Here is a 25,579-nt window from a genome sequence, read left to right on the forward strand (position 1 = left end):
TATAGACTCAAACAAGGCAACAAACTCAAGTGCGGGCACAATCATTTAAAATTTACATATTGAATACGATATTCTAACAGAAATTACACAACCACCTAAGTGTACATACCATGTTTGATATTTCGTTCGATTGTTAGATTTCAGCATATACATGTATAAGGTCATTTCGCTATTAGTTAACTTATCCATATGTTCGTGGGCGAACTCGGATAGTCAAGTGCTCATACGATTGAGCTCACATGGTCCGGCTATGTGCTCATACCTACTTTCGAGAATCATCATGAATGTATTGCCATACTTAATGAACAAGAATGTGACCCGCCTCCCAGTTTCGCTCAATGGGTTAAGTTACCCACGGGTACTACTTCCCCGTACCCCTAAATTTTTTTCGTACCAAATTTTTTTTCGTACCCAAAATTTTCTTACCCAAATTTTTTATCGTACCCAAATGTTCGTATCAACATACACAATTGTGGTGATATAGATAAACTTAAATTGATGTTTTATATCCATCCTCTTCAAAAGCATCGTCACACCAGTACTGCCAGTACTTTGATTTAAAATGAGCACTGTACCTTTCGTTTGCAATTATATTATAAAATTAGTACACATTAACATGAATTAGATCATTATGTAAATATGTAATTGATTGTATCAACGCGTGTTCTTTTTCTGTTTTTTGCCAACGATCTAAATTGGATGTGAATGTTGAAAAAATCTTCAATCATATTCACGCGCAGTTAACGGCCACAATTTCTTTGTTTTACAAGTGCATTTTGTGGTCTGAAATTAGCAATACTGAATTGAACTTGATTGTACGATATCAGTAGATGAGTAAACACATCCCGCAGCGTCTTGGACAAGATTTCCATGTTCATAATTACTAAGCGAAAAGCTGCATCATTGAACCAAAAATGTACGAACAAGTCACACATTTTTTTTTCAAAATGTCATTTGATATTTATTCCTTGCACATCTGTGATATTTATGAGCGAACGAAGTGTACAATTAGATCGAAAAATAAAATCTTCGGCCGACTAAAAATGTTATGTTCGTGATTATCAGTTTGATAAAATAATGAAATGAAGAACACCTTGCAAGTCATCTGTAAGTTGAAACAGTACATGGTTTAAAAAGGTTCATTTCTTTTTTTAGAAAGTTAATAAAAAATAACTGAATACTATATACTTTATAGATGTCTGTCTTTCGTAAATGTATCCTTTTTATCCATATAGCTATTCTTAACCTCTTTTACACATATGGCTTATGAAATAAGTAAGTATAATTCAAGCTCGACCTGAAATTTACTGAATACAGACTTGAAACGACAATTTTAGTTTGTTTTTTTTTAACAATATATTCAATTACATCGTAACGAAAGACGAAATCGCTCAAAATATGGCTTCACGTCATGGTCAATAATGATAGACGAATATATGAGACGTGCTCTGAGAAACCTGGGCTTAATGCATGTGCGTAAAGGGTCGCCCCCAGAGTAGCCTGTGCAGTCCGCACAGGCTAATCAGGGACGACACTTTCCGCCTGAACTTTATTTGAGGGAGTTCCTTGAACCTAAAAATACCATAAAAGCGGAAAGTGTTGTCCCTGATTAGCCTGTGCGGACTACACCTGGCAAATGTGGGACGACACTTTACGCACATAGATTAAGCCCAGTTTTCTCAGAACGCGACTCATATTGTAAAACAAGAAGCTGTCATATACAGTGCATCTCCCGCTACATATGCATTGTAGTTCAAAGGGTATAGAGTTATTTAAAAACAAAAAACAACAACAACGACAACAAAATCTGCCACCAGAATGCTCTGTCATTATGTTGATTTATATAAAAGACAATCAGTGCGTTTTAAATCATTCAATCATGACATCTTGTCAGTTGGCGCTTTAGCACGTTCAGAAAATCATAAAAGCGTTGCTCACAGAAGCTTAACCCATTTATGCCTAGCGTCCTGAAAAAAGGACATTGCAAACAGCGTAGACCCAGATGAGACGCCGCATAATGCGGCGTCTCATCTGGGTCTGCGCTGTTTGCTTAAATGAATTTCTTTATGAAATATTCTAAATATAGAAATAAATATACTTGACACCCCTAATTTTGGAAATAAATTGATCCAATTTAGAAGGATGGGAGAGTCCACTGGGTATAAATGGGTTAAAAAGACAATGGCTCCTTGAACAATTATTCTATCGAGAAACCTATCAATAAGGCGCTAAATCACTTTGAAAATCTCATTTTGGAAAATCTCATGCAAAAGGAGGGAAGTGTTTGCCGGAAGGAGGCAAGCATCCTAATTTATTTTCTCCATTGTTCGCCAACTTGGAAACATGTGGAATAAGACATGTGTACCTAGCAACTTAAAATCGTCTATGTCCGACTATATTCGCGAACCGATATTTACGTCTGATGTTTCAGTATTGGGTAGTCATAAATTGGTCATTTGACACTTGCATTCTTGTTAAAAGGGTGCAATAAACATTTGTCTTACTGACTTAAGGGGTGTTGCTGCAGTTTTGCTGATTTTCTTTCCATCTAATAGATTTTGTCCAAAATTTATATTTAAGATATATATACAAATACTATATAAAAAATGAAATAAAAACATAGGATCACCGGCCTTGTTTTGATTTTATTCATCATTATATAACATGTACGTTTTCAATAAAACTGAAAAATCTCTTATTGCGTAAACATAATTAATAACATATGAAATTGGCAACATGTATTTAAGCTAAGATACATGATATACCATTTAATTAAACCGCACACTACCAATAAAATTAAGTACACAAGTTAAATTTTAAGAAATGTGTTTTTTATAATTTTTCTGTCATCCAAAAAAATGTCATTTCTTACTGTTGAAACCACATAAATGGATTTTTTTTTCTGTCTTATAGAATTATGCGAAACTGCTCAAATATGTTCATCTACGTATTGTTATCATAAAACACAAATAAAAAGGGGGTCACCACACTTTGAACAGATATTTTTTTTTGTTTTAACAACCCTTAATGTCTACGTCAAATTTCATAACAAACAGCAATTAGGCAAAACCCTAGTACCGGTACATAGATTATTAGAAATATGCATACACATTAGAAATTGTTTACAATCTTAACTGGGATCACAACGGCTTTCCAAAAAACATTAACAAAAAACAATATTTAATCACAAACATCAGACCATACAATATCAAACTCGACCTTAATCATTAATAACTTACATGTACTTGTTCACAGATTTCGGCATGTTTTGAAGTTTGTGATTAAATGCTTTATATTGATAAATGTAAACAACAGGACTAAAGAGCTCCAGTATAAAACAAGAATGAAATTAAAGAATTTTTTTTAACCCCACCTGGGATCGAACCACTGACAATTGTATTATAAACCAACTCGGTCATTTCTGATGTAACTGATAACAAAGATATTGAGTTGTGATAATAGCATCATCGGTGTTACTATAAATATATCCTCGGTTAAATAAACTGCCGCAACACCCCATAAGGGGGTACTTTGAACATCTGTATTACTGGCTAAGCGTGTCAAGTGAACTTTTGGATTGTTGATTTAGGCGTCTCAGAACATTTGGATTGTTGATTTGAGGTGGTCTTTGAAACTTGTTTCGATCACAATTTTAACAATCAGCTTTAGATTATGTCAACAACTATTTAATTTAATGATGTTTACTTAAACATGGTCAATATATGGTAAACATATAGAGATACAGTTACAAAGTGGAACAAATGATGGAGACCTGTTGTTGTAACTTTTTATTGGAAATCGACGGATGAAATGAAGAAGTATAAAGAGCCGGACTTTTACTTTAATAACTAGTTGTTATCTATGAATTTAACATGTGAATGCTTTACCTAACGTATTTTGTGTAAAGTTAATAGTTATTTTAAACTTTTAAATTCGCGCCGCAAATATTATATTTGAAGAGTTTTGACACACACTCACTGCCTAACTGATTCTCATGCATGTATTTAAAGCAATACAAAATAGTCATGGATTATGTTTGGCTGGCTGACCAATAAATCTAAATTTGCAGCATTTTGAAGAATTCGTGGATTCAATCGAAAGTGTCAAGAAGCCAAAATGGCCTGGAGCTAAATGAATTCCCCCATCATTTACCGCTTTACACAAAATGACACTCGAAACAGTGGGTTTTTCCGATGATGGTCGTAATAAAGAAACGACGTTTACACGATTTTGATAACACATGAGTGTTTCGTTAGGATGAGAAGAACTTTATATGACAGAAGTGAGAAAACAAGACTTCTGCTGACGTCTTTTTAAACTGTGACAATTCCCGTTGCCGTTGGCGTTGTTGACCGTCTATTTATCTGGATATATCCACTGTGGTTTGGATTTTTTGAATAATATATGATAGCACACACAACTGTGTACTGGGCAATAGAATTAGTTGATACTGCCAAACTGTATTCATGGATATAACTTCAGTTGTTACTGCCAAACTGTATTCATGGATATAACTTCAGTTGTTACTGCCAATCTGTATTCATGGATATAACTTCAGTTGTTACTGCCAAACTGTATTCATGGACATAACTTTAGTTGTTACTGCCAAACTTTATTCATGGATATAACTTCAGTTGTTACTGCCAAACTGTATTCATGGATATAACTTCAGTTGTTACTGGCAAACTGTATTCATGGATATAACTTCAGTTGTTACTGCCAAACTGTATTCATGGATATAACTTCAGTTGTTACTGCCAAACTGTATTCATGGATACAACTTCAGTTGTTACTGCCAAACTGTATTCATGGATATAACTTCAGTTGTTACTGCCAAACTGAATTCATGGATATAACTTCAGTTGTTACTGCCAAACTGTATTCATGGATATAACTTCAGTTGTTACTGCCAAACTGTAATTAGTGTTTTTACATCAGTTGCTTCTGTCGAACTGTATTAAGGATCATACCATCAGTTGCTGCTGCAAAACTGTAGTCAGATATGAAATGTAACACCAGTAAATTATTTCAAATTATATTCATGATTTTAACATCAGTTGCCACTGCCAAACTTTATATAGTGATATACGATCATCAATTAGTTCTTTATACTTTATTTATATAAATAGCGTGCAAATGTCCCCGAACGGTTTAATTCTCGCGTTGTACCTTTCGGTGTGTTTGGTATTCACGTCCGGTGCACACTTCACGCTAGTGCATCACGCAAAGTGTTTTCAAGGACACGAGCTGACAACGCTTGTTGGCGTTGGTTTAAACGAATGCGTAACCGAATGTGCGCTTAGAGCATCTTGCCAATCTGTTAGCTATAGGCGAAATATAGCTCTATGCGTGTTACATGACAAAATCTTCACTTCGGAGGCGGAAGTCTCCACGTCGGTGGTTACCTGCGTCGGCTACGTGTTCGTATCAGTTCGATTGGGGCCGCAACTCATGACTTTACTTCCGGGACCGTGTTCTAGCTCTCCTTGTCCTCCGGGGACAAGGTGCATGCCGTTTCAGGACACTTTTACGTGCGAGTTCAAAGAATGTCCGTCATCAACAACCACGTTCGTGCAAGGCGGCGGTATTTTAGGAAACTTAAATTCAATTGGGAATTTTCGTTTGGTTAAGTGCGATCCGGAATTCAAATTGTTTGGTGTGGAAAGGCAGGAATGTCTGCCGACGGGAAATTGGTCGGGGGAGACGACATGCTCAATGGACTGTGGACCACCGCCTATCGTCCCTAATGGCTTTCTAGCCATTGGTGCCATAAAAACTTTCACCACCGAAATTTTGAAGATGACTGTATACAATTCTTCGCAGGTCACCATGACAGCAGTTTTTCTCGAAGGCTCGTATATTGAATACGCTTGTAACAACGGGTTTCAAATGAGAGAGAATAATTTCACCGAGTGTGTTAATGGTCTTTGGATCGGGGACCCAACCTGCGAGGTTCCTGTGAGTCCGACTGGTGCAGAAAACATGGGTAACTGCAACGAGTTGGTCAAGAGCTACTCCTACTCAACCGGAACTTGCGTAAAGACATGTAATACTTTCGCCGACACATTTCAAGGATTCCCGGGTAAAAAGTTGAACTTCCTTGATGAAGCGCAGCTCTTTACTAGCAATTTCACCGTTTGCAAATTGGCATGTCTCTCAAGGACTGATTTTAAGTGCTCGTCCTTCGAGATCTCTGACTCGCTCTGCAATCTAGCGATCGAAAACGCCAACCAAGGCGGGTACTTCCGGGACGCCAGCGGTTGGACATATTACCAACGTGACTGTATAACGTAAACTCTTTTAACTCAAGATATTTTCGAACGCATATCGGCGACGATTAAATACATTATCTCCCGTTGCGTCGAGAACAAAACGAGATTTTCAATGTTTGCGCATGAACATATGATTTACTATACATATTCAGAAATTAGTCGTAGTCGAAATACTTCTTTACGCTATATGTGTTTATTTCGAATTGTGTATGGTTCTTTTCGAGCCACATGCGCATTACGTTCGGACCCTGAGTGTGCTCCAGTACTCCTACTTAACCCATTTATGCATAGTGAACTCTCCTATCATTCTAAATTGGATCAATTTATTTCCAAAATTATGGATGTCTAGTATATTAATTTTTATATTTAGAATATTTCTTACAGAAATTCCTTTAAGCAAACAGCGCAGACCCTGATGAGACGCCGTATCATGCGGCGTCTCATCTGGGTCTACGCTGTTTGCCAAGGCCTTTTTTCTAGACGCTCGGCATAAATGGGTTAATTAACTTACTAGACTCGCTGGAACGAATTTAAAGTTATATAGCTGCAATTTCCAGCTATTATGTCGCTGACTGAATGACTGATGTTACTGAAAGATTTTATAACGTTGGTGTGGTCTTGTGTTGTGGGGGGAACCCGGATTTACCGAAAAACCCATTTTCCGGTATGCTGACCACCAAACGAAACCCACGTGCTTCAAGGAATTGAACCCGGGTCGCCTAGGTGAGAAGCGAGTGTACCAACCACCGCGCCAGCCGGACGGCCCTTTAATCGATAATATATTTCCTTTGCTTTGAATAAATGAGAAAAAAATATGTCCGACTACTAGTGAAGACACTCATGCATGTAATAATAATTGTATTCACGTTATGTTTATTCTCATAACTAGCGTCTCTGTGTTTTGCATATCCAGGTTAACGTAGACCAGCGGGATAAAAAACAAAATGTTTTTATGAAATGTTTTTATTTATTTAATGTAATGAAGCTATTCTTTTTCCCCGCTTAATTAGTGTTGTTGTTTTTGGACATGTATGTATGGTAATTCACACAATACATACTTATATTAATTCGTCTTCGAACAGACGAATGGCACAATTGTCAGGGTAGTATCTACACTTGTCAAAGGTAGGATGCTCGCATATGTTTCAACGAAATAAAATACACAAAAACTAGTTGGAAACATAATTAAGTACGTTTGACAAAACAAAAAACAACAACAAACAAACTAAAAAGCAATACATCATGAGGCAATGTACAAATATAGACTAAAGTGGTAGCATGTTCACGGCACCTGGTTCGACATTTATTACTTGGGAGCCGCTTTCTCATGTGTCTTACAGCATTTTGTAGCTACCACGAAGCGCTGAACATTTATAATAAAGTATGACAATAGTTCAATTGAGAAATTATGTATACACTTTTTGTATTCGCTAGATATAGTGCAAATAAAAATTGCATACATGTGCGCGATGATGCATTGTTATTCTCATTGAATCAACCTCCATTTTATGTCAATGTGTTAATATTCAGTAAAAAGCAAATCAGTAAAAAGTTGTTTCTACCTAAAGATTAGCTGAGCTAAAAATAAGGTCAACTTAGAAACGGCATAGTCTGTCTGCTTATTTGCATATATGAGACGCGTTCTGAGAACACGGGGCTTAATGCATGTGCGTAAAGTGTCATCCCAGATTAGCCTGTGCAGTTCGCACAGGCTAATCAGGGACGACACTTTCCGCCTAAACTTGATTTTCGGTAAGGAGGGACTTCCTTAAAACTACAAATACAATAAAAACGGAAAGTGTCGTCCCTGATAAGCCTGTGCTGACTGCACAGGCTATTCTGGGACGACACTTTACGCACATGCATTATGACCAGTTTTCTCAGAACACGACTCATATTGTTTTCGCAAATAAACTTATTTTATGTAAAATTTTCATCACTTGCGAGATAAAACACTGAAACTTGGACAGTGTATCTGTTTGTTTTAAGCTATGTAATTTGCACTTCATTTATTCAACACATGTTGCTTTTTTTCTCATCTATTATTATTTAACCCAGATTTTAACAATTTTGAATACGCATACGTATACTGTATTATTGTAAGTTATTAAATAAATTGTTTAGAAATTATTTACATCCAAGTTTGTTAGGTCTTTGTAGTCAATTTATATGTATTGTATTTGTATTGTATAACGACCATGTTAATGACGAGCAATCATAATTATGAAATAAAAACGGTTAAAAAATGATGCATCGTTTTTGTTTTTAGATGGGCGCTTTAGCGCCCGTCTAAAGTGCTTAGTGTGAAATTCAGGTCGATACGACAAGGTATGATTAACCCAATACCCGCTTGCGTATCCGCGCAAGAAAGAGTTGTATAATTTATGCAAGAGGTTTGAGTTCTCCAATTATGTGTATTCACAAATGGCAACATTATATTAATATCGTGTTACATTCAATATTTTCGAACGGTGTTTTATAGAAAAGAATTAATGAACAATGATCGTATTGTACGTGTCGCGGAGGAGATTGTTTATGAATGATTAAAATAGTCCACTTTCTGCTGCGTGTGCGTGACGTAGTATTTTCGCTCAGCTCATTCATAAATCTGAGGCTGGCGATAAACAAAGGGGAGTCCGTGTGAGAATAACGCAGTAGTATAAGGTTACGCTTGTTTATATTCACAGGTCTCAATTAATAATACGTTGACCACGAGTTCAACAATTATTACAGGGATACGATAGACAACATAAAAAAATGTTTCATTATCGATGAAACTGTTAAAAAAACATTTAAATATAACAATAATATTCTCTAAAAAATGTAGTCTTGCTGTTTTGAAATAAGGTTTGGAATTTTGTTTTCTAAATAACTTAATTCAAAACAAAAGTTTAATTATAGTGTTTTTACTTGTTAGTCGCATATTTACCGCATTATAATGTGTGTTATAATAGGCAAACCATACATTAGTAAAATTCAATCTGCCTTCGCACATAGAAGGAATGGGTCAATTAGGTGCTGCGTTTCCTTTGCTTACTTCAGTTAGAGGTCAATTATTTAAGTAATAGATATCACAAGGCTCCGACCTCAAAGGAATTGCGGAGCTTTCTTACATAATAAAAGTCGTAGTCGCATGGTATTTGCGTTTTGCGTCCTATTTGGTCACGTGGTTCTTTTTCCCGGTTGTTTTGGCATTCATGATATATGAGGCTATTAATAGATGCGTCTGTCGATAAACAAAGGAAAGTTTACGGGTTATAACAACGCAATAGGTTACGCTCTCGCATACAACTCAATGACGTAGTACAGGTCGTAAAATGAGAGATTCGGGAAAAAGTTGACGCTTATTTATATCAAAGACCCATATTATCTATAGGTCTTTGTTTATATTCTCAATTTATAAAACGTTGAACATAAGTTCAACAATAACTTCAGCGATACGATAGACAAAAAAAAGTTTCATAATTGCTAAACCCGAATATAACAAACAATTTATAATAATAATACGAATGCAATAGCAGAAGGTTAGTAGAAGGTTAAGCTTGTTTATATTCACAGTTCTCAATACATAGACAGTTGGATATGAGTTCATGAATTACTACAGGCATACTATAGGCAACCTCGAAAATGCTTTTTAATCGCTAAAACCGAAAACAACCTAATATATTATATTAAATATATTTATAACAATAAGTGTCTTTTAAAAATTTAGTCGGCGTATACGCTGACTTTGAAATAAAATTAGCAATTCACTTTTCTAAATAATTAAATACAATTAAACAAAAGTGTAACTATTGTGTTGTGTTTTTCACTTGTAAGCTGCATATTCACCGCATGAAATGTGTGTTAGCATTGTCAAACCACACATTAGTGTGAGTAAAATAAAAAATATACTACGGGAGAGCACTTCATATGTGTCCTCATATGCCTTGTTATGAGTATCTTTCTTCACTGTCGAAATATATCGTATGTTTATATTTGATTTAAACGCAGTTTTCTTTCGACACATTTAAATCACACGTCAATAGTGCCGTCATGCGAAAATGGGTCTTATGCGTTTCGGAAAGCGTTTGTTAAACCCAACATGTGCTTTTGCGCAGTCAGGCCATAGGCGATGCAGTTCGCTTTAAAATCACTCAATATGTTATGTTTCTCCTTACCAGAAGGAGTGATAGCTGAGTGGGCTATTTATATGATGGGCGCATATGGAATAAGACCCATTTTCACATGACGAGGGTCATTACAAATCTCATTGCGATTTGAAAATGCCACATTTAAGAACAATGCTTTTTGACACAAAATTGAATTGAAAATAGCAAACTTGTTAATAATGGCAGCCTATCCACACATTAAGGAATGATTTCCAGACGTGCTTACCAAGTACGGCAAACATTGTGGTATGATAATTAAACGATTTTATCTTATCGTGACACTATACTATTTCGCTAATGATTGTTTTCTCATCTTGGAGGCGAAAGTGAAATTCTGCGAGATGGATTGTAACGCGTAATTGTAACAGGGCCACAATTTGTGTCGTTTGAGCATACAGAGAGTAGTCCGGAATTCCTTACACTGAACAGTGCTACATCCTTTGAATTGAGCACATACGCAGTGATGTAGCAAAAATTCAGAGGTTGTATCTCGAATCAGCTTATTATTTATTCGAAAATATTCATGCGTGTCTGTTGGCGTTATGTAAAAGTCACTAAGATGAAAACTGAAACAGCTACGCCTAAAAGCACACGAGTGCACTATACCTATGTTTATGTTAGCGTTGTTGACATCGTGTGAACTGCTCGGGTAATAAGTAAAGCATAAACAGCAATGTTTATATACTTTTATTCCTCCATATACAAGATACGAAGATTGTTGTATATTTTGAATTGTATATGGTGTCAAAAATCAAAAGTTTTGTACACGGAACTTTCATTATGAATTTATATTCTTGGTGAGATAGTCATTTGATATAAGAAAAAAATATTCCTTTAATATGGTGACTGCAAATTTTCTTTATATTAAGTTATCATTACCATTTTCATCATACTTTCTATGCTTTCAGAACTTCCAAAAAGCATGTTGTTTTTATTTTGTCTTAGTTATTTCTATGAAATAATAAGGATGATAAAAAGTGCACACAAAACTCGACCCGTGCGCTATGACACACACTTTATAAAGTTGAATGGCGTGTGTTCATTTCAAACTTGCGATTGATTTTCAAAAATGAATTGCGTGTTGAATTATGCAATAGCGAACATCTTCAGTGCCTTCAGCGCTTTGATTATATTAGTTAAGTTCTGCTTACTGTTTTTGTGATATATAGTTTCTGTTTTCTAACCCTTCACAAAACCAAAGGAACCGGCAATACAATATTGTTCAACACACAAACACGTGTGTGATTCAAATTTCAATGTTTGTTCACATTAGGGCTGGCTATGAAAAAAGTATTTGTTCGCCTGATGAAACACACTTGTAATTCAAATATTAATGTTCATTTCGCATCAAGGCAAATAATTGTTATTGTTGGTCTGAAACAACACACGCGTGGTTCAAATGTCAATTTTTATATTGCATTAGGGCAACATACACATTATTAATTCTCATAAACAACAATTGTGTGATTAATTGATCAATGTTTATTTCACATAGGGCCAGTCACGCATTGATAAGAATTTATCTGAAGCACCACATAGCAAGTGTCACTGTTTATTTCGTATAACGGCTACGAATGAATTATTGTGTATCTGAAACAAAAGTCACTCGTGATTCAAACCGCATTGTTAATTTCATATAAGCCCGGGAATGAGCTATTGTTTTTCTTACATAACACGCTAGTAATCCAATTTTTTTTTTGATATCTCAATATGGCCGTGAATAAACTATTGTTCATCTAAAAATAACTTATGATTAAAAGTTTTATGTTTATTCCAAAATAAGACATTGAATTATCATTCAACCGTTTATGCATAGCGTCTAGAAAAAAGGCCTTGGCAAACAGCGTAGACCCAGATGAGACGCCGCATGATGCGGCGTCTCATTAAGGTCAGCGCTGTTTTCTTAACATAATTTATGCAAGAAATTTTCTAAATATAGAAATAAATAAACTAGACATCCCTAATTTTGGAAATAAATTGATCAAATTTAGAAGGATGGGAAAGTCCACTAGGCATACATGGGTTAATTTCATATAAGCCCGGGAGTGAACTGTTGCTTTTCTTACATAACACACTAGTAATCTAAATGTAATTTTTGATATCTCAATATGGCCGGGAATGAAATATTGTTCATCTGAAAAAAACACGCTTGTGATTAAAAGTTATATGTTAATTCCAAAATAAGGCATGGAATCATAATTAACCCTTTTATGCCTAGCGTCTAGTAAAAAAGGCATTGGCAAACAGCGCAGACCCAGATGAGACGCCGCATGATGCGGCGTCTCATCAGGGTATGCGCTGTTTGCTTAAAGGAATTTCTGTAAGAAATATTCTAAATATAGAAATAAGTATACTAGACATCCCTAATTTTGGACATACATTGATCCAATTTAGAGGATGGGAGAGTCCACTAGGCATAAATGGGTTAAGGACGTGCTTTTTGTGCGCGACACTCAGAATCACCTGCCACGTCAACAATGTACAGCTGCTTACCCAATCAACCAATATTATACGTACTGTTAAGTGTTTATTTATTAATTTTTTTGACGTCGAATTGTGCCCTTCATGTTGGACCTAATTTTATTTGCACGCGATACTCTGTCTTAAACTCATTACTTTTACCAGGTTATTTTTAATAATCCATGCTGAACATACGTGTTATCCTTTGAACAAAATTCAAAGACTCATTTCTTAATTTTGACCTTAGGTTATTAAATTGTAACCATTTGCTGTTGACTTAGGTTACTTATTTAAAAATAACAAAATTTGACGTTTGACCTTGAATCATGACCTCGACCTTAAGCCTAAGGACATGTTTTCTGCGCACAACCAGGGCCGGATTAAGCACTAGGCTTACAAGGCTGCAGCCTTGGGCCCCCGATTGTTAAGGGACCCCCAACGACAGGCTAGTTTCCCAATGTATGATCTTTTTTTATTACGTCATTTTACTACTCTCGGGAGTGCAGTATAATTGTTGTGTGTGATTTTACCAGTTTCACGATGTATATCGAATTGTAACCGTTTAGTTCGCTTTGATTTACTATGATATAAGTTTTCTTTCTGTGTTGTATATCCATTCAGAACCATTAGTTTATCTGTTTATTATACGACTTGCCCGTATGGTCATGATAACATCTGGACATGTTTGACGACAGTGAAGAAAAGGCCAAAGCTTTTGTTTCAATCACCAAATATAAGGATGCGAATAAGGCTAAGAAACGGCGGAAACTATTTCGTGATGACGAGAGAACGACACCAGCTGCGAATACGGAGCTAAGAGCACGCGACCATATTGGAATTCACACATTCTACAGCATAGTTGATTGTCTCACTGTTGAACTTTGCAAGCGGTTGAGCGCATATTCTGGTCTCCATAAACTATTTGGTTTCATGCCAGAGTTTGAGTCTCTCACCTTGGATGATGTACGGAAATGATCTAGTGGAGTCTTATCCAGATGACATTGAGGCGTCTGCTGTTGACGAGTTCGTTCATTTCAAAACCATCTTAGAAGCGAACCAAGACAGAACCATCACCCACATGATTGAACTGCTGACGTAAGATGGAGATCAGCTACAGACAACTTTTCCAAACGTTGCCATCGCTGTACGCATATACTTAACAATTCCAGTTAATAACTTTCACGGTAGGGGGTCAATTTCAACATTATCACGCATGATAAACAAAAGGTTGACAGCATTGGGACTACATTGGGACTACATTGGGACTACTGTTCTCCGAGAACTATACTTTAAACAGCTAATCGATGACGTTGGTCAGCTGAAGTGTCTAAGAAGAGACGTTTAGGCTGGAATCTGTTATTACATATAACATGTATGTTCAGTTCAGATAATAAAATAGTAATACATTGTGAAACTCGTTTTGCTATAATATATATATATATATATATATATATATATATATAATAAAAGTAAAAACACGTGTCTGGGATTTTAAATATATATTGATTTAGCCAACGCGTTTCGCATAGCTCATAAGGGCATATATATATATATAATGTAACTGTCAAATTTGTTCAAATGCAAGTCTTCTGATCTGTGTAGTTGTAGTACCAAGTATGATTTTCAATATACGAAAGCGGACCAGAGGGAAGGGGCCCCCCGTAACATGTGCAGCCTTGGGCCACGAACCAGCTTAATCCGGCCCTGTGCACAACGCATCGCCTCGTCAGGCGGTTCAGTTGAAATCTATCCGAATTAGATAAATATATGCGCATAACAATATGGTATGGACTGATTTAATAAATTTGACCTTTGACCTTGAAGTGTGAACTTAACATGGAAGCTGAATTTTCCGCAAAACATTCCGCCTTTTCACGCAGATCACTTTTGGCACGCTATTTGAAAATTACTCCGTGTTGGTCAAAAATTTGCTTTGTACGGTTAAGAACTGATTTCTTGAATTTGACCTTTTATAGCTAATTTTGACATTGATTTGGACCTAAGGCCTGGTATTTATACGCCATATTTTAATTGTCATTCGCAAGACTTCCAGTACGCTTTATCTTTGCCGGACAAAGATATTCTAATGACCAAGTAACCAGGGCTGATTTTTTAAATGTTACGTTGACAGTGGACTAAGGGACCATTTTCGTGCACGCAATATTCCGTGTCATGATGATTGTATCGTCTTTTAAGTGATTTGAACACATATTCATGCTGGACAAAATAATGCTCCGGACGAATATTGACCGCCGCCCACTGACTTAAAAATATATGAGCCTTGTTATGAGAAAACTGGGCATAATGCATGTGCGTAAAGTGTCATCCCAGATCAGCCTGTGTAGTCCGCACAGTTTCAAGTTTTAGTTTCAATGAAGTCCCTGCTTACCGAAAATCAAGTTTAGGCGGAAAGTGTCGTCCCTGATTAGCCTGTGCGGACTAATTTAGGATGACACTTTACGCACATGCATTAAGCCCAGTTTTCTCAGAACACGACACACATGTTTGTTTATAGATGATCATCATACCGTTACATGAAGAACACATCATCGTTTGTAACGCTGTTTATTACTTATTTTGAAAGTTATAACATAGCACTAAAATACGCAAAAAGTGCATAATCCAGTACGGTCAAGTGTTAACGCCGTAGTTTCTTGTTCGAATCACGAGGTAGTCATTCCTTTTAAATAACTTTTTGCTTTTATTTTTGTTTTAAGGTTATTCCAAATATTACTTTTGTACATTTCTCTAAAATTCTAAAATCTGATATTAAGACCTTTGAAGATATTTCAGAAATGTGAACCACTGTTATTTTGACGAGTTTAATGACCGGTAAGTAAGCGTTATGACGCAACCGAAATTAACCCATTTATGCCTAGTGGACTCTCCCATCCTTCTAAATTGGATCAATTTATTTCCAAAATTAGGTATGTCTTGTATAATTATTTCTACATTTAGAATATTTCTTACAGAAATTCCTTTAAGCAAACAGCACAGACCTTGATCATCATGCGGCGTCTCATCTGGGTCTATGCTGTTTGCCAAGGCCTTTTTTCTAGACGCAAGGCATACATGGGTTAACAAAACAAAACTAATTCTTTGCCGCTCTAGTGACGAGTACAAAATAATCATTAAATGTGTACAATTAAAGAGACTGACGTGTTGCAACGTTAAACGAGCAATAGCTTACTCGCTTGGTTTTTAATATTTTATAATTTCGACAGCCTATTGTAAATGCACAATTGGAGAAGTCAACAACCTAGGACGGTTTACCATTTGCGGGATAACTGGACACTTTGTGATTTATAAGGCCCGCTTTTGTCGACTATGAATCAATGATTTCAATTAATTTAGGGGTAGATGTATTGTCCTTGTATCATCAAACATCGATGCGGTTCAGCAGTGGTTTCCGATATCGTGCGTCAAAATATTGATGTTGTTGATAAACAATTTTGATTAACGCTTGCCTGTTAAGTACATTACGGAACGAGACCCATTGAAAGTCCACTTAAACAGTGTTTGTTCCAATCCCGCTCCATTATGTTGCTTTGTCAGAGGTTATTGTTCGGAAGAGCATTGTTTGATGTGGAACACAACACGGGTAACACGCATTGTTTCAGAAGCCAAACGAATTACACTATGTTTATTTGAGATTAAGTTTCGATCACCTTGTTACGAAGAGTTTTCAAGTTTCACGTTTGTCCGCTGCGTATAGAGCTTCGTACACCCAATCGCACATTCTCGAATGTCGTACACCGTGCTTGATCATTGCGCAGGCTAATCTGGGACGACACTTTACGCATATGCATTATGCCCAGTTTTCTTAGAACACACTAACCCTAGAAACCATATGTTTATTCCCATGCAACATGACACTTGTCTGATATCTCGATTGATTTCGAAAATGGTTTCGCTACGCAAAAAAATTGGATACAAAAGATCTGGGAAGCTTTCCTTATATGGCTTTAGTAAATTATTTTGTGCCTGTACACATTTCATTTATTTGTCAAATAAATTTGAAACTTGGTGAACATATGTTTATTAATAATGTCACGCCCGAGTTAAAAAAAAAAACCTATTCCGATCTGAATGCTGAATCAACATGGAGTTGGGTAAAACACATGACTTGATGATTCTTTAATTTAAACAAAGTTATACTGAGCTCGTTTTTTAACCAAGTAATGCCTAGCGTCTAGAAAAAAGGCCTTGGCAAACAGCGAAGACCCAGGTCAGACGCCACATGATGCGACGTCTCACCAGGGTCTGCGCTGTTTGCTTAAAGGAATTTCTGTAAGAAATATTCTAAATACAGAAATAAATATACTAGACATCCCTAATTTTGGAAATAAATTGATCCAATTTAGAAGGATGGGAGAGTCCACTATGCATAACTGGGTTAAATATGGCCGCGGGGCGGGGCAGTTTGCATTATAAAGCTGTACAAAGAGCTTGTTCTCATTCAATATGAACATTTTTCGAAACATTCGGCTTAATGATATACCGACAGAGTTCGAAAACGATTCTCCATGTTAAATAAAGATCGACAGTGAGTGTTGCCAGTGTTTTCTTTTATCCGGTAACTATGAAAACTTGATAACGCTCTAGTTGCAATATCTATGGCTCAATTGCGTTTTAAATGAATAGCTTTTTTAATATGAAATATTATATTGAGATGGTAGCTTAGTTTCCAAGTGAGTATTAAGAGGACTGAATTGAAAAGAACAACAACAACAACAACAACATCACAACTTGTTAACGAGGTGGTTCGTATTTGTCTTTTGGGGGACGAGTTTAATCGTTATCATATGCATCATTAATTAACATATCATCTTAACATAAAACCATTTTTGACCCTGAGTTTTATGTAAAAATATTTTATTTTAACTGAACCGATCTTTGGTAACATTTGCTCACTTATTGTTAATATTTAAAATTGTGGACGGTTTATATTTGTCAAGCATATAGTTATTAAAATTTTATGATAGTAACGTCATATTTTAAATAGTGTTTACTTTCAGATTCTTATCTTTTATGTCCATACATTTAATTTAAAACATCCGTAACAAACATGGTTGCTTGAGTTACTTGAATTTTTTATAAGCAATTATTTTTCAAAATATTGCAATGCTTATCTCTTTGTGGAAATCATTTTTCGTGAATTCACGACGTTGGCTAATATGTGGTCGCGTTGTAGGGCCTATGGTCTGGTACCAGAAATTCGAATACGCGGTGAGTCATTGGCTGCAGAAAGCGACGGAGCACGTCCTTGGCTGCGTCTTGTGCAGCCCGGGTTGTTTCAGCCTCTTCCGGGGCTCCTCCATCATGGACGACAACGTCATGAAGCGCTACACGACGCCACCCACCGAGGGACGTCATTACGTGCAGTATGACCAAGGTATGATGGACCCGTCTCCTAATCACACGCATAATGTTTAAAGTCTTGGTAGTATTAATGCATGTTTTGTTTATAATAAATCATGACAATGCACTTATGAAAGGAAGCGATTAAAAAGTTTAAAACTAAGCTATGTCGAACTTTTCGCAGTAATTGAAATTATATTCAAAACTGACCTAACGGTCACTTGAGAATAACGGTCAACTGCAGACAACGGTCAGTTTGGATTGCCCCCCCCCCCCCCCATGAAAATGTATAGTTTTATTTAAAAAAAATACCGTAACAGCAGAATGCGAGGGCAAAATGAGCGGACGGAAAGGTTTATATAGGACGACACTTACTGCATGTGCATACGGTCCAGTCTATCCAGACCGCGATCATTATATATTATATGTTAACTTCGTAGGAGAGGACCGCTGGCTGTGCACGCTGCTGCTTCAGCAAGGATACCGCGTGGAGTACTGTGCTGCCTCGGACGCTCTGACGTACGCACCGGAAGGTAAGCTTGTTTCCGCTTACTTTTGCGGTGATACGCAGCGTGGAACAAACTAAGATAGATAATAGCAAACTTTAAATGTATTGATAATAACTCACAAACAGTCAGACACATAAAAAAAAATTCACCGCGTGATTGCATAACCGTTTTTATTAAAATCTTTCATGCTATTGCTTTAGCATTCCTGCGTTTACTGCATTTTGATATAATATTTTTTTACAGTGAACTTTTGTTAGACTTTATTCTTTTAAATTATCACAGGTTTCTAAAAATGTATGTTTTTTGTGTCCACTCCCCTAAAAGAGAATGTTTTTTCTCACCATTCATTTTTTCATTTATCATAAGTTTATTACATTTGATTTAATATTTCTGTAAGTTAACTGGTGTTCATCATTTGTTTATTCTCTCATCGTATAACAGGTTTCTGCGAATGCATTTTTGTGTTTACTGCCCTTTAAATGAATTTTTCACGCGAGTCTTCTCATCAATCAAGTATCATATCTTTCACCATGTTCTAGGATTTTTCGAATGCTCTTTGCATGTGTTCTGTCCTTTTTGTTTTTTTCGCGATTCTTCTCATTGTATTTCATATCGTCTCAGATTTGTACGAGTTCATTTGTTGTTCCTTCTATCCTTTAAGGGCATGCTTTTATCGCGATTCTTCTTATCATTTATCATATTTTCCGTCTCGGCCCAGGTTTCTACGAGTTCTACAATCAGCGCCGTCGCTGGACTCCTTCCACCATGGCAAACATCCTTGACCTTCTCATGGATTTCAAGAACGTCACCAAACGTAACAACGACATCTCCATGCTCTACGTCTGCTACCAGATGCTCCTCATGGTGTCATCCATTCTCACGCCGGGCACCATCTTCCTCATGGTCCTCGGCGCCATCAACATGGCGTACCCTCAGCTGTCCCTCTACTGGGCTCTCGTACTTAACCTGATCCCTGTCGCCGTGTTTATTCTATTGTGTTTCGTTGCGAAGAGCGATACTCAAGTAAGTAGCCTGATAACCATTTCGAGAACGTTATTTCTAATAATTCGTACGTTTGAAGTATTTACATTAGTGCCTTTCGTCATCTTTAGTTTCGTTTCCAAGGCAATACTCAACTAAGCAGCCTTACACAAGTTACACGAACGTTGTTTTTTATAATTCGTAAATATTTAGTATTTGACATTATTTCATCTCTTTGCGGACAGCGATTCTGTGGTCGATGTTTAACACATTTATGCCTAGTGGACTCTCCCATCCTTCTAAATTGGATCAATTCATGTCCAAAATTAGGGATGTTTAGTATATTTATTTCTATATTTAGAATATTTATTACAGAAATTCCTTTAAGCAAACAGCGCAGACCATGATGAGACGCCGCATCATGCGGCGTCTCATCTGGGTCTATGCTGTTTGTAAAGGCCTTTTTTGTAGACGCTAGGCATAAATGGGTTAATTCGACTTGTATTTGACTTGACTTCCTTTCAGTATTACTATGACATAAACAATCATATATAATAAATATAGATACAAAAATTGCCCTGTTTCAATTGTCAGGTAATAAAACATGTTATTCATTGTTTTCTAGCTTGCCTATGCAACCATATTGCACAATACTTTTTTCATAATTAATGATGCCATGTCCGAATCCGCCATTTTATCCACAACCTTCTAACTTGTGACGACGTCAGGGTTCAGGATCATTGGGGTTCACACAATGGCTGCACAGAATGTAAACACACTGTTTAGAACTTTATTTTTGCAAACATCTCAAGTTATTGAAATACATTCGCAAAAATCTTTAGCGCAAAAAAAACAGTTTTTCTTGCGGGGTTTGCCGATATCTTAAAATTGAAGAACAAATCAGTGAATACTTCTGAAATCGGTGCCAACAGTTCACTTTGCGTGCAGCATGACCGTGTAAATGAATGATTTACACATCGAATTTTCGACCAAAAACACATGCTTATTAAACAAAGTAATGTTGATGTACCGGTATTACACATTGCTATAAGCAGCATAACAAAATGACTTTTATGCACTAGATGAAATTCTAGAAAAAAAATCTCTAAAAGGTTATTTGAAAAAAGCACCCCTTACCGGTGTGTTTACATCCATAAACGTTTAACCGTGAACTCCACAAAGGCACGTGATCCTGCGCCATGAAAAAGCTATTCACTGTTTTCTAATTTGCTTACGCCGCCATCTTGTCCACGACCTCCTCAGTAGAGATGATTTCCGGTTGTTAAATGTAATTCGCTGTTTTATAGCTTGCTTATGCCGCCATCTTATCGACGGTCTACTCGTTGGTGATGATGCTGGTGATAGTTGGGCTTATAAAGCAGGCGGCAGAGAACGGCTTCTGTTCCGTCACAACCGTCTTCCTCTGCTTTGTCGCCGGCGTGTTTATCATTGCCTCGTTCCTTCATCCGCAGGTAAGTGCAATTTCCTACGCGCAAAGAAAATATTATTTCCGTTTGACAACCGACGCAGTAGTACTCTTAGTATAATTACCAAGTTAATGGTTATTTTCTTTGTTGCTTTCCAGTCATAATTGTCGCTATCATAAGTCCGTAAGAAAAAGTAATTATACTATACAAAAATAGTATCGCATACTTGTGTGTTATTTTTATTCAGGAACATCGAGTCGTGTTCTGAGAAATCTGGGCATAATGCATGTGCGTCAAGTGTCGTCCCAGACTAGCCTGTGCAGTCCGCCTAAATTTGATTTTCGGTAAGGAGGGACTTCCTTGAAACTAAAAATACCCTAGAAGCGGAAGTGTCGTCCCTGATTAGCCTGATTAGACACTTTACGCACATGCATTATGCCCAGTTTTCTCAGAACAAGCCTAAATGGATAAACCATTAGTTTCGTTCCAATTCTTCCACCCCAGTGTTCTCAGTTGAAACGTACTCTTACATAAGGAATATGTAAAGCGTTTGACTAACGGCGGTGCTGAAGTTTCCAAACCTACCTAACGCTGCTGGTCGCGTCACCAAAATGTATTCATAAAAGAGATGTCAACGTTGAAATATGTTTTGCCGTTCTAACTTTATAAAATCAAAGCGCTGTAGGCGCTGAAGGCTTGGGGCTAGGTTAAGTGTGACGTAAAATGCATTTAGGATGTTTTGTCCGAATTTCTCCCTTTGTTCGAATTTATATGGATTGACCCTAGCGATTGAGCGCAAAAGCTCAGAGACTGCAAGAAAAGACAATAGTTGTGTATATACTATAGTGTACATAGACGGTGGAGGACAACACGATACTGGTTGTGGGAACGATAACTTTTTGTTCAACTCTACAGATCTGGTAGAGGTTCGTCTACATAGGCGGTGAAGATATACAACAACATGGCCGAAAAAACTGTTATTGTTGGCGTCAAATAAATCACTTTCAGTAGCCTAAATAGCTTTCTATTACACAATTAACAGACCAGGAAAACACTCATACTTCCTTTGTAATGTGTATACAAAAGAAAATCCACTAAAGCCCAAGTCTCACTTTTGCCGGTAGAGCCCCGGTCCAACCCGGTTTGCTAACGCCGGTCGACCGACGAGGACCGGGATGATTCGTAGAATTTTTTTTAACGCAGTCACACTATTTCCCGGTGCCGCCCCGCTTGAAGCCGGTCAACAGCCCGGCAGTGTCCCGGTCAACCCGGACTGGCTACAGTTTATCCCGGTGAAGCCCCGGCAGAGCCCCGGTTGTCGCCGATAGGTCCCCGGGGAAAACAGGCAGCGTCCCGGCATAGCCCCGGTTGTCGCCGGTAGTGCCCCGGTCGAGCCCCGGTGAAAGCCGGCAGTGTCCCTGCAGAGCCCCGGTTTACCGTAACACCGCCGGCACTCACTGTGTCTATACCGGCATCGGACCCCGGCAGAGCTACGGCAACGCCCCGGTTTCACCCCGGTCGTCGCCGGTAATGCCCCGGCGGAGCCCCGGTGAATGCCGGTGGCGTTCCGGCAGAGCACCGGTTTTCTTATATACCGTAGCTATACCGGGACTCTAACGGCATTCACCGGGGCGTTGCCGTTGCTCTGCCGGGGTCTGTATTCTCGGTGCCGCGCCGGTGGTTGCCGGTGACTCCCGGTTCATCCCGGAGGTATTAAACATTTTAATACTTTCCCGACGGAGCCCCGGTTCATCCCGGTCGTCCCAAATAGAGCCCCGGTTCATCCCGGTAGAGTCCCGGTTCATCCCGGTAGATCCCGGATCACGCACCGAGGCTCCGCCGGCATCATAGTGAGAATGGGCCTTTACCCTGATAAAGAACGGTGTACAGATTGTGTACGTTGTCTTACGTAGAACTTTTCACGCTCGATCTGCGCAGTGAAATATCATATCCGGTAACTTCGTATATTTCCGAAAATGATCATGAATATTTTTTTTTCATTTTCTTTTTAGCTTGAATGTCTCGTTAACGCAAAATAAAAAAACAATATATTAAAATATGTTTATAAATACCAAATGTAATGTCTTAAAAAAATTATCAGAAAAAAATTCATCTTATTTTCTCCCTCACTTCGTTCGTCCGAATTTTTTTATATTTCTTTGCTTACTAGCAAACAAATGACAACAAACATTACAACAAACACCAAATGTAGAAAGCGGTCCGCTGTTATGGAATAAACAAAGAAGAAACTTAAGTATGTAAATCACGTAAGCCAAACATGAAAAACAATACAAATTATCAAATCCCTAAATCTGTTTATTTATTTTCCAAACTGAAATGAACATTCTACTTCCCTGCTGAGCAACGACTGCTCCACAGTCGATGTATTGCTGAAATTCCCCGACAATTTTTCTTGATTTTCCGACATTTTTCCAACACAATATCAAACTTTAAACAAAAATATTGAACCACAACGTGCGTTGTCTCCTGTAAGCGGACCTCGAATGATGCTATACCTGCCAAAACTCACGAAAATCCCGTGCATTAGTAAACACGCATGTTTATTGAACTGTGACGAAAAGAATAGCAATTCCTGTCTCCGTAGACACTCGTATCTTTTCGGCCTAGACCGTCAAGTGAGGAACTTATTCTCGCATGAATATGCAAACAATAATAAAACAATGTCGTAGCCAATGCTTAGCAATTTTGCTTCAATAATACTTTTTTACACGTTTTATGACACTGTCATGTTATATAGTGATGTTCTGTATTTACAAGGCGGGTTATTGAGATCTGCGAAGAACTTCTTTGATTGCGCATGAATGACCGCTAAGTGGTAAATCGGACTTTTGGGAATTCATTCATTCGTGGGTTTTGGCAGCCAGCCAATTTTGACTGTCTCAGAAATTAGTATCATTACTATGGCTAGGGGTCACAGTCGATAACTTTAAGGAAATAATAATTGGCAGACAAGCAAGTATAGATATCAAAATACACGAAACACAAATAACATTAATCAACGTCTACGGCCCTAACATAGACGATTCCACATTTTACGAAACATTACAATCCTTTATAATCAATAACCAAGATAAAAATATTATAATCGGTGGTGATTTCAATACTGTCCTGAACCCATTATTTGATAAAAAGAATGGAAACCTTTATACTCATACTAAAAATAGAAACATTCTAAACAACATAATTGAAAACTACAATATGATAGATATCTGGCGTACAATATACCCAAACGAAAGCAAATTCACCTGGCACTCAAACACAAAACCAACAATATTTTGTAGATTAGACTATTTTTTAATATCTGAATCTCTTTGCAACATAATTGATACATGTAACATAAAACCAGGATTTATGACTGACCACTCTCTAGTTGAACTTAAACTGCACAATATACAACCTGAAAGAGGCCCAGGATACTTTAAAATTAACAACAGCATCTTATTAGATACACAATATCAAACACAAATAAAACAGGAATATTAAATACAGTTCTAAATAATAAAGATGCAAACCCTAACACCTTATGGGAAGTAATTAAAGGAAATATACGTAACACAACACTTAGATACACATCATTTAAACAAAAAGAAACACACAAACTTGAAAATGAAACCATTAAAACCATTGAAACACTTGAATAACAATTGCATCAAACAAACACAAATGATACCACCGACATTGAAAATGAAATAACATTAAAAAAAAACAAATATTAGATGGAATTTATCATACACATCTCAATGGAATAATACTAAGAGCGCGTGCACAGCATGTTGAACACAATGAAAAAAAATACAAAATATTTCGCAAACATTGAAAAACGTAGAAGTGAACAAAAAACTGTACACAAATTAGTAGTCAATGGCAAAGATATAACAAACAGAACTCAAATACTAGAAGAACAACGTTTATTTTTCGAAACCCTCTATAAACGAAAAAATGTTGAAAATAACACCCGTTTTAAAAATACACATCACGCTTTAAACCAGGAGGAAAAACAACTGTGCGACGGATTGCTTAATGAATATGAATGTGGATTAGCTCTAAAAGAAATGCAAAATAACGAAAGCCCAGGTTCTGATGGCATCACAATCGAATTTTATAAAATATTCTGGAATGATATAAAAACACATCTAATTAATTCACTTAACTATTCATTTAACAACGAAAACTTAACTACGCTACAAAAACAAGGTATTATATCACTTATTCCAAAACCCGGAATCCTTATCAAACTGGCGCCCTATTAGTTTACTAAACAATGATTATAAAATTGCAACAAAAAGTATAGCAAACAGAATAAAAAAATATTACCATCAATCATTTCAAAATCTCAATCTGGTTTCATAAAAGGACGTTACATTGGTGAAAACGTTCGTCTTATCCAAGAATGCATT

The 25,579-nt window shown here is 37.0% G+C and overlaps 1 protein-coding gene across 1 annotated transcript in view; it reads left to right on the forward strand.

Moving 5' to 3' along the window:
* LOC127849244 (chitin synthase chs-2-like) overlaps window positions 1-25,579 on the forward strand; it is a 78,759-nt gene that overhangs the window by 35,743 nt on the left and 17,437 nt on the right. The window contains exons 11-14 of the mRNA XM_052381963.1: window positions 18,078-18,278; window positions 18,685-18,777; window positions 19,472-19,776; window positions 21,042-21,206. Coding sequence (XP_052237923.1) covers window positions 18,078-18,278; window positions 18,685-18,777; window positions 19,472-19,776; window positions 21,042-21,206 — 764 coding nt within the window. The remainder of the gene's footprint in view (window positions 1-18,077; window positions 18,279-18,684; window positions 18,778-19,471; window positions 19,777-21,041; window positions 21,207-25,579) is intronic.

This window comes from Dreissena polymorpha, chromosome 10 (genome assembly GCF_020536995.1).
Source record: "Dreissena polymorpha isolate Duluth1 chromosome 10, UMN_Dpol_1.0, whole genome shotgun sequence".
NCBI classification, from domain to species: Eukaryota; Metazoa; Mollusca; class Bivalvia; order Myida; family Dreissenidae; genus Dreissena; species Dreissena polymorpha.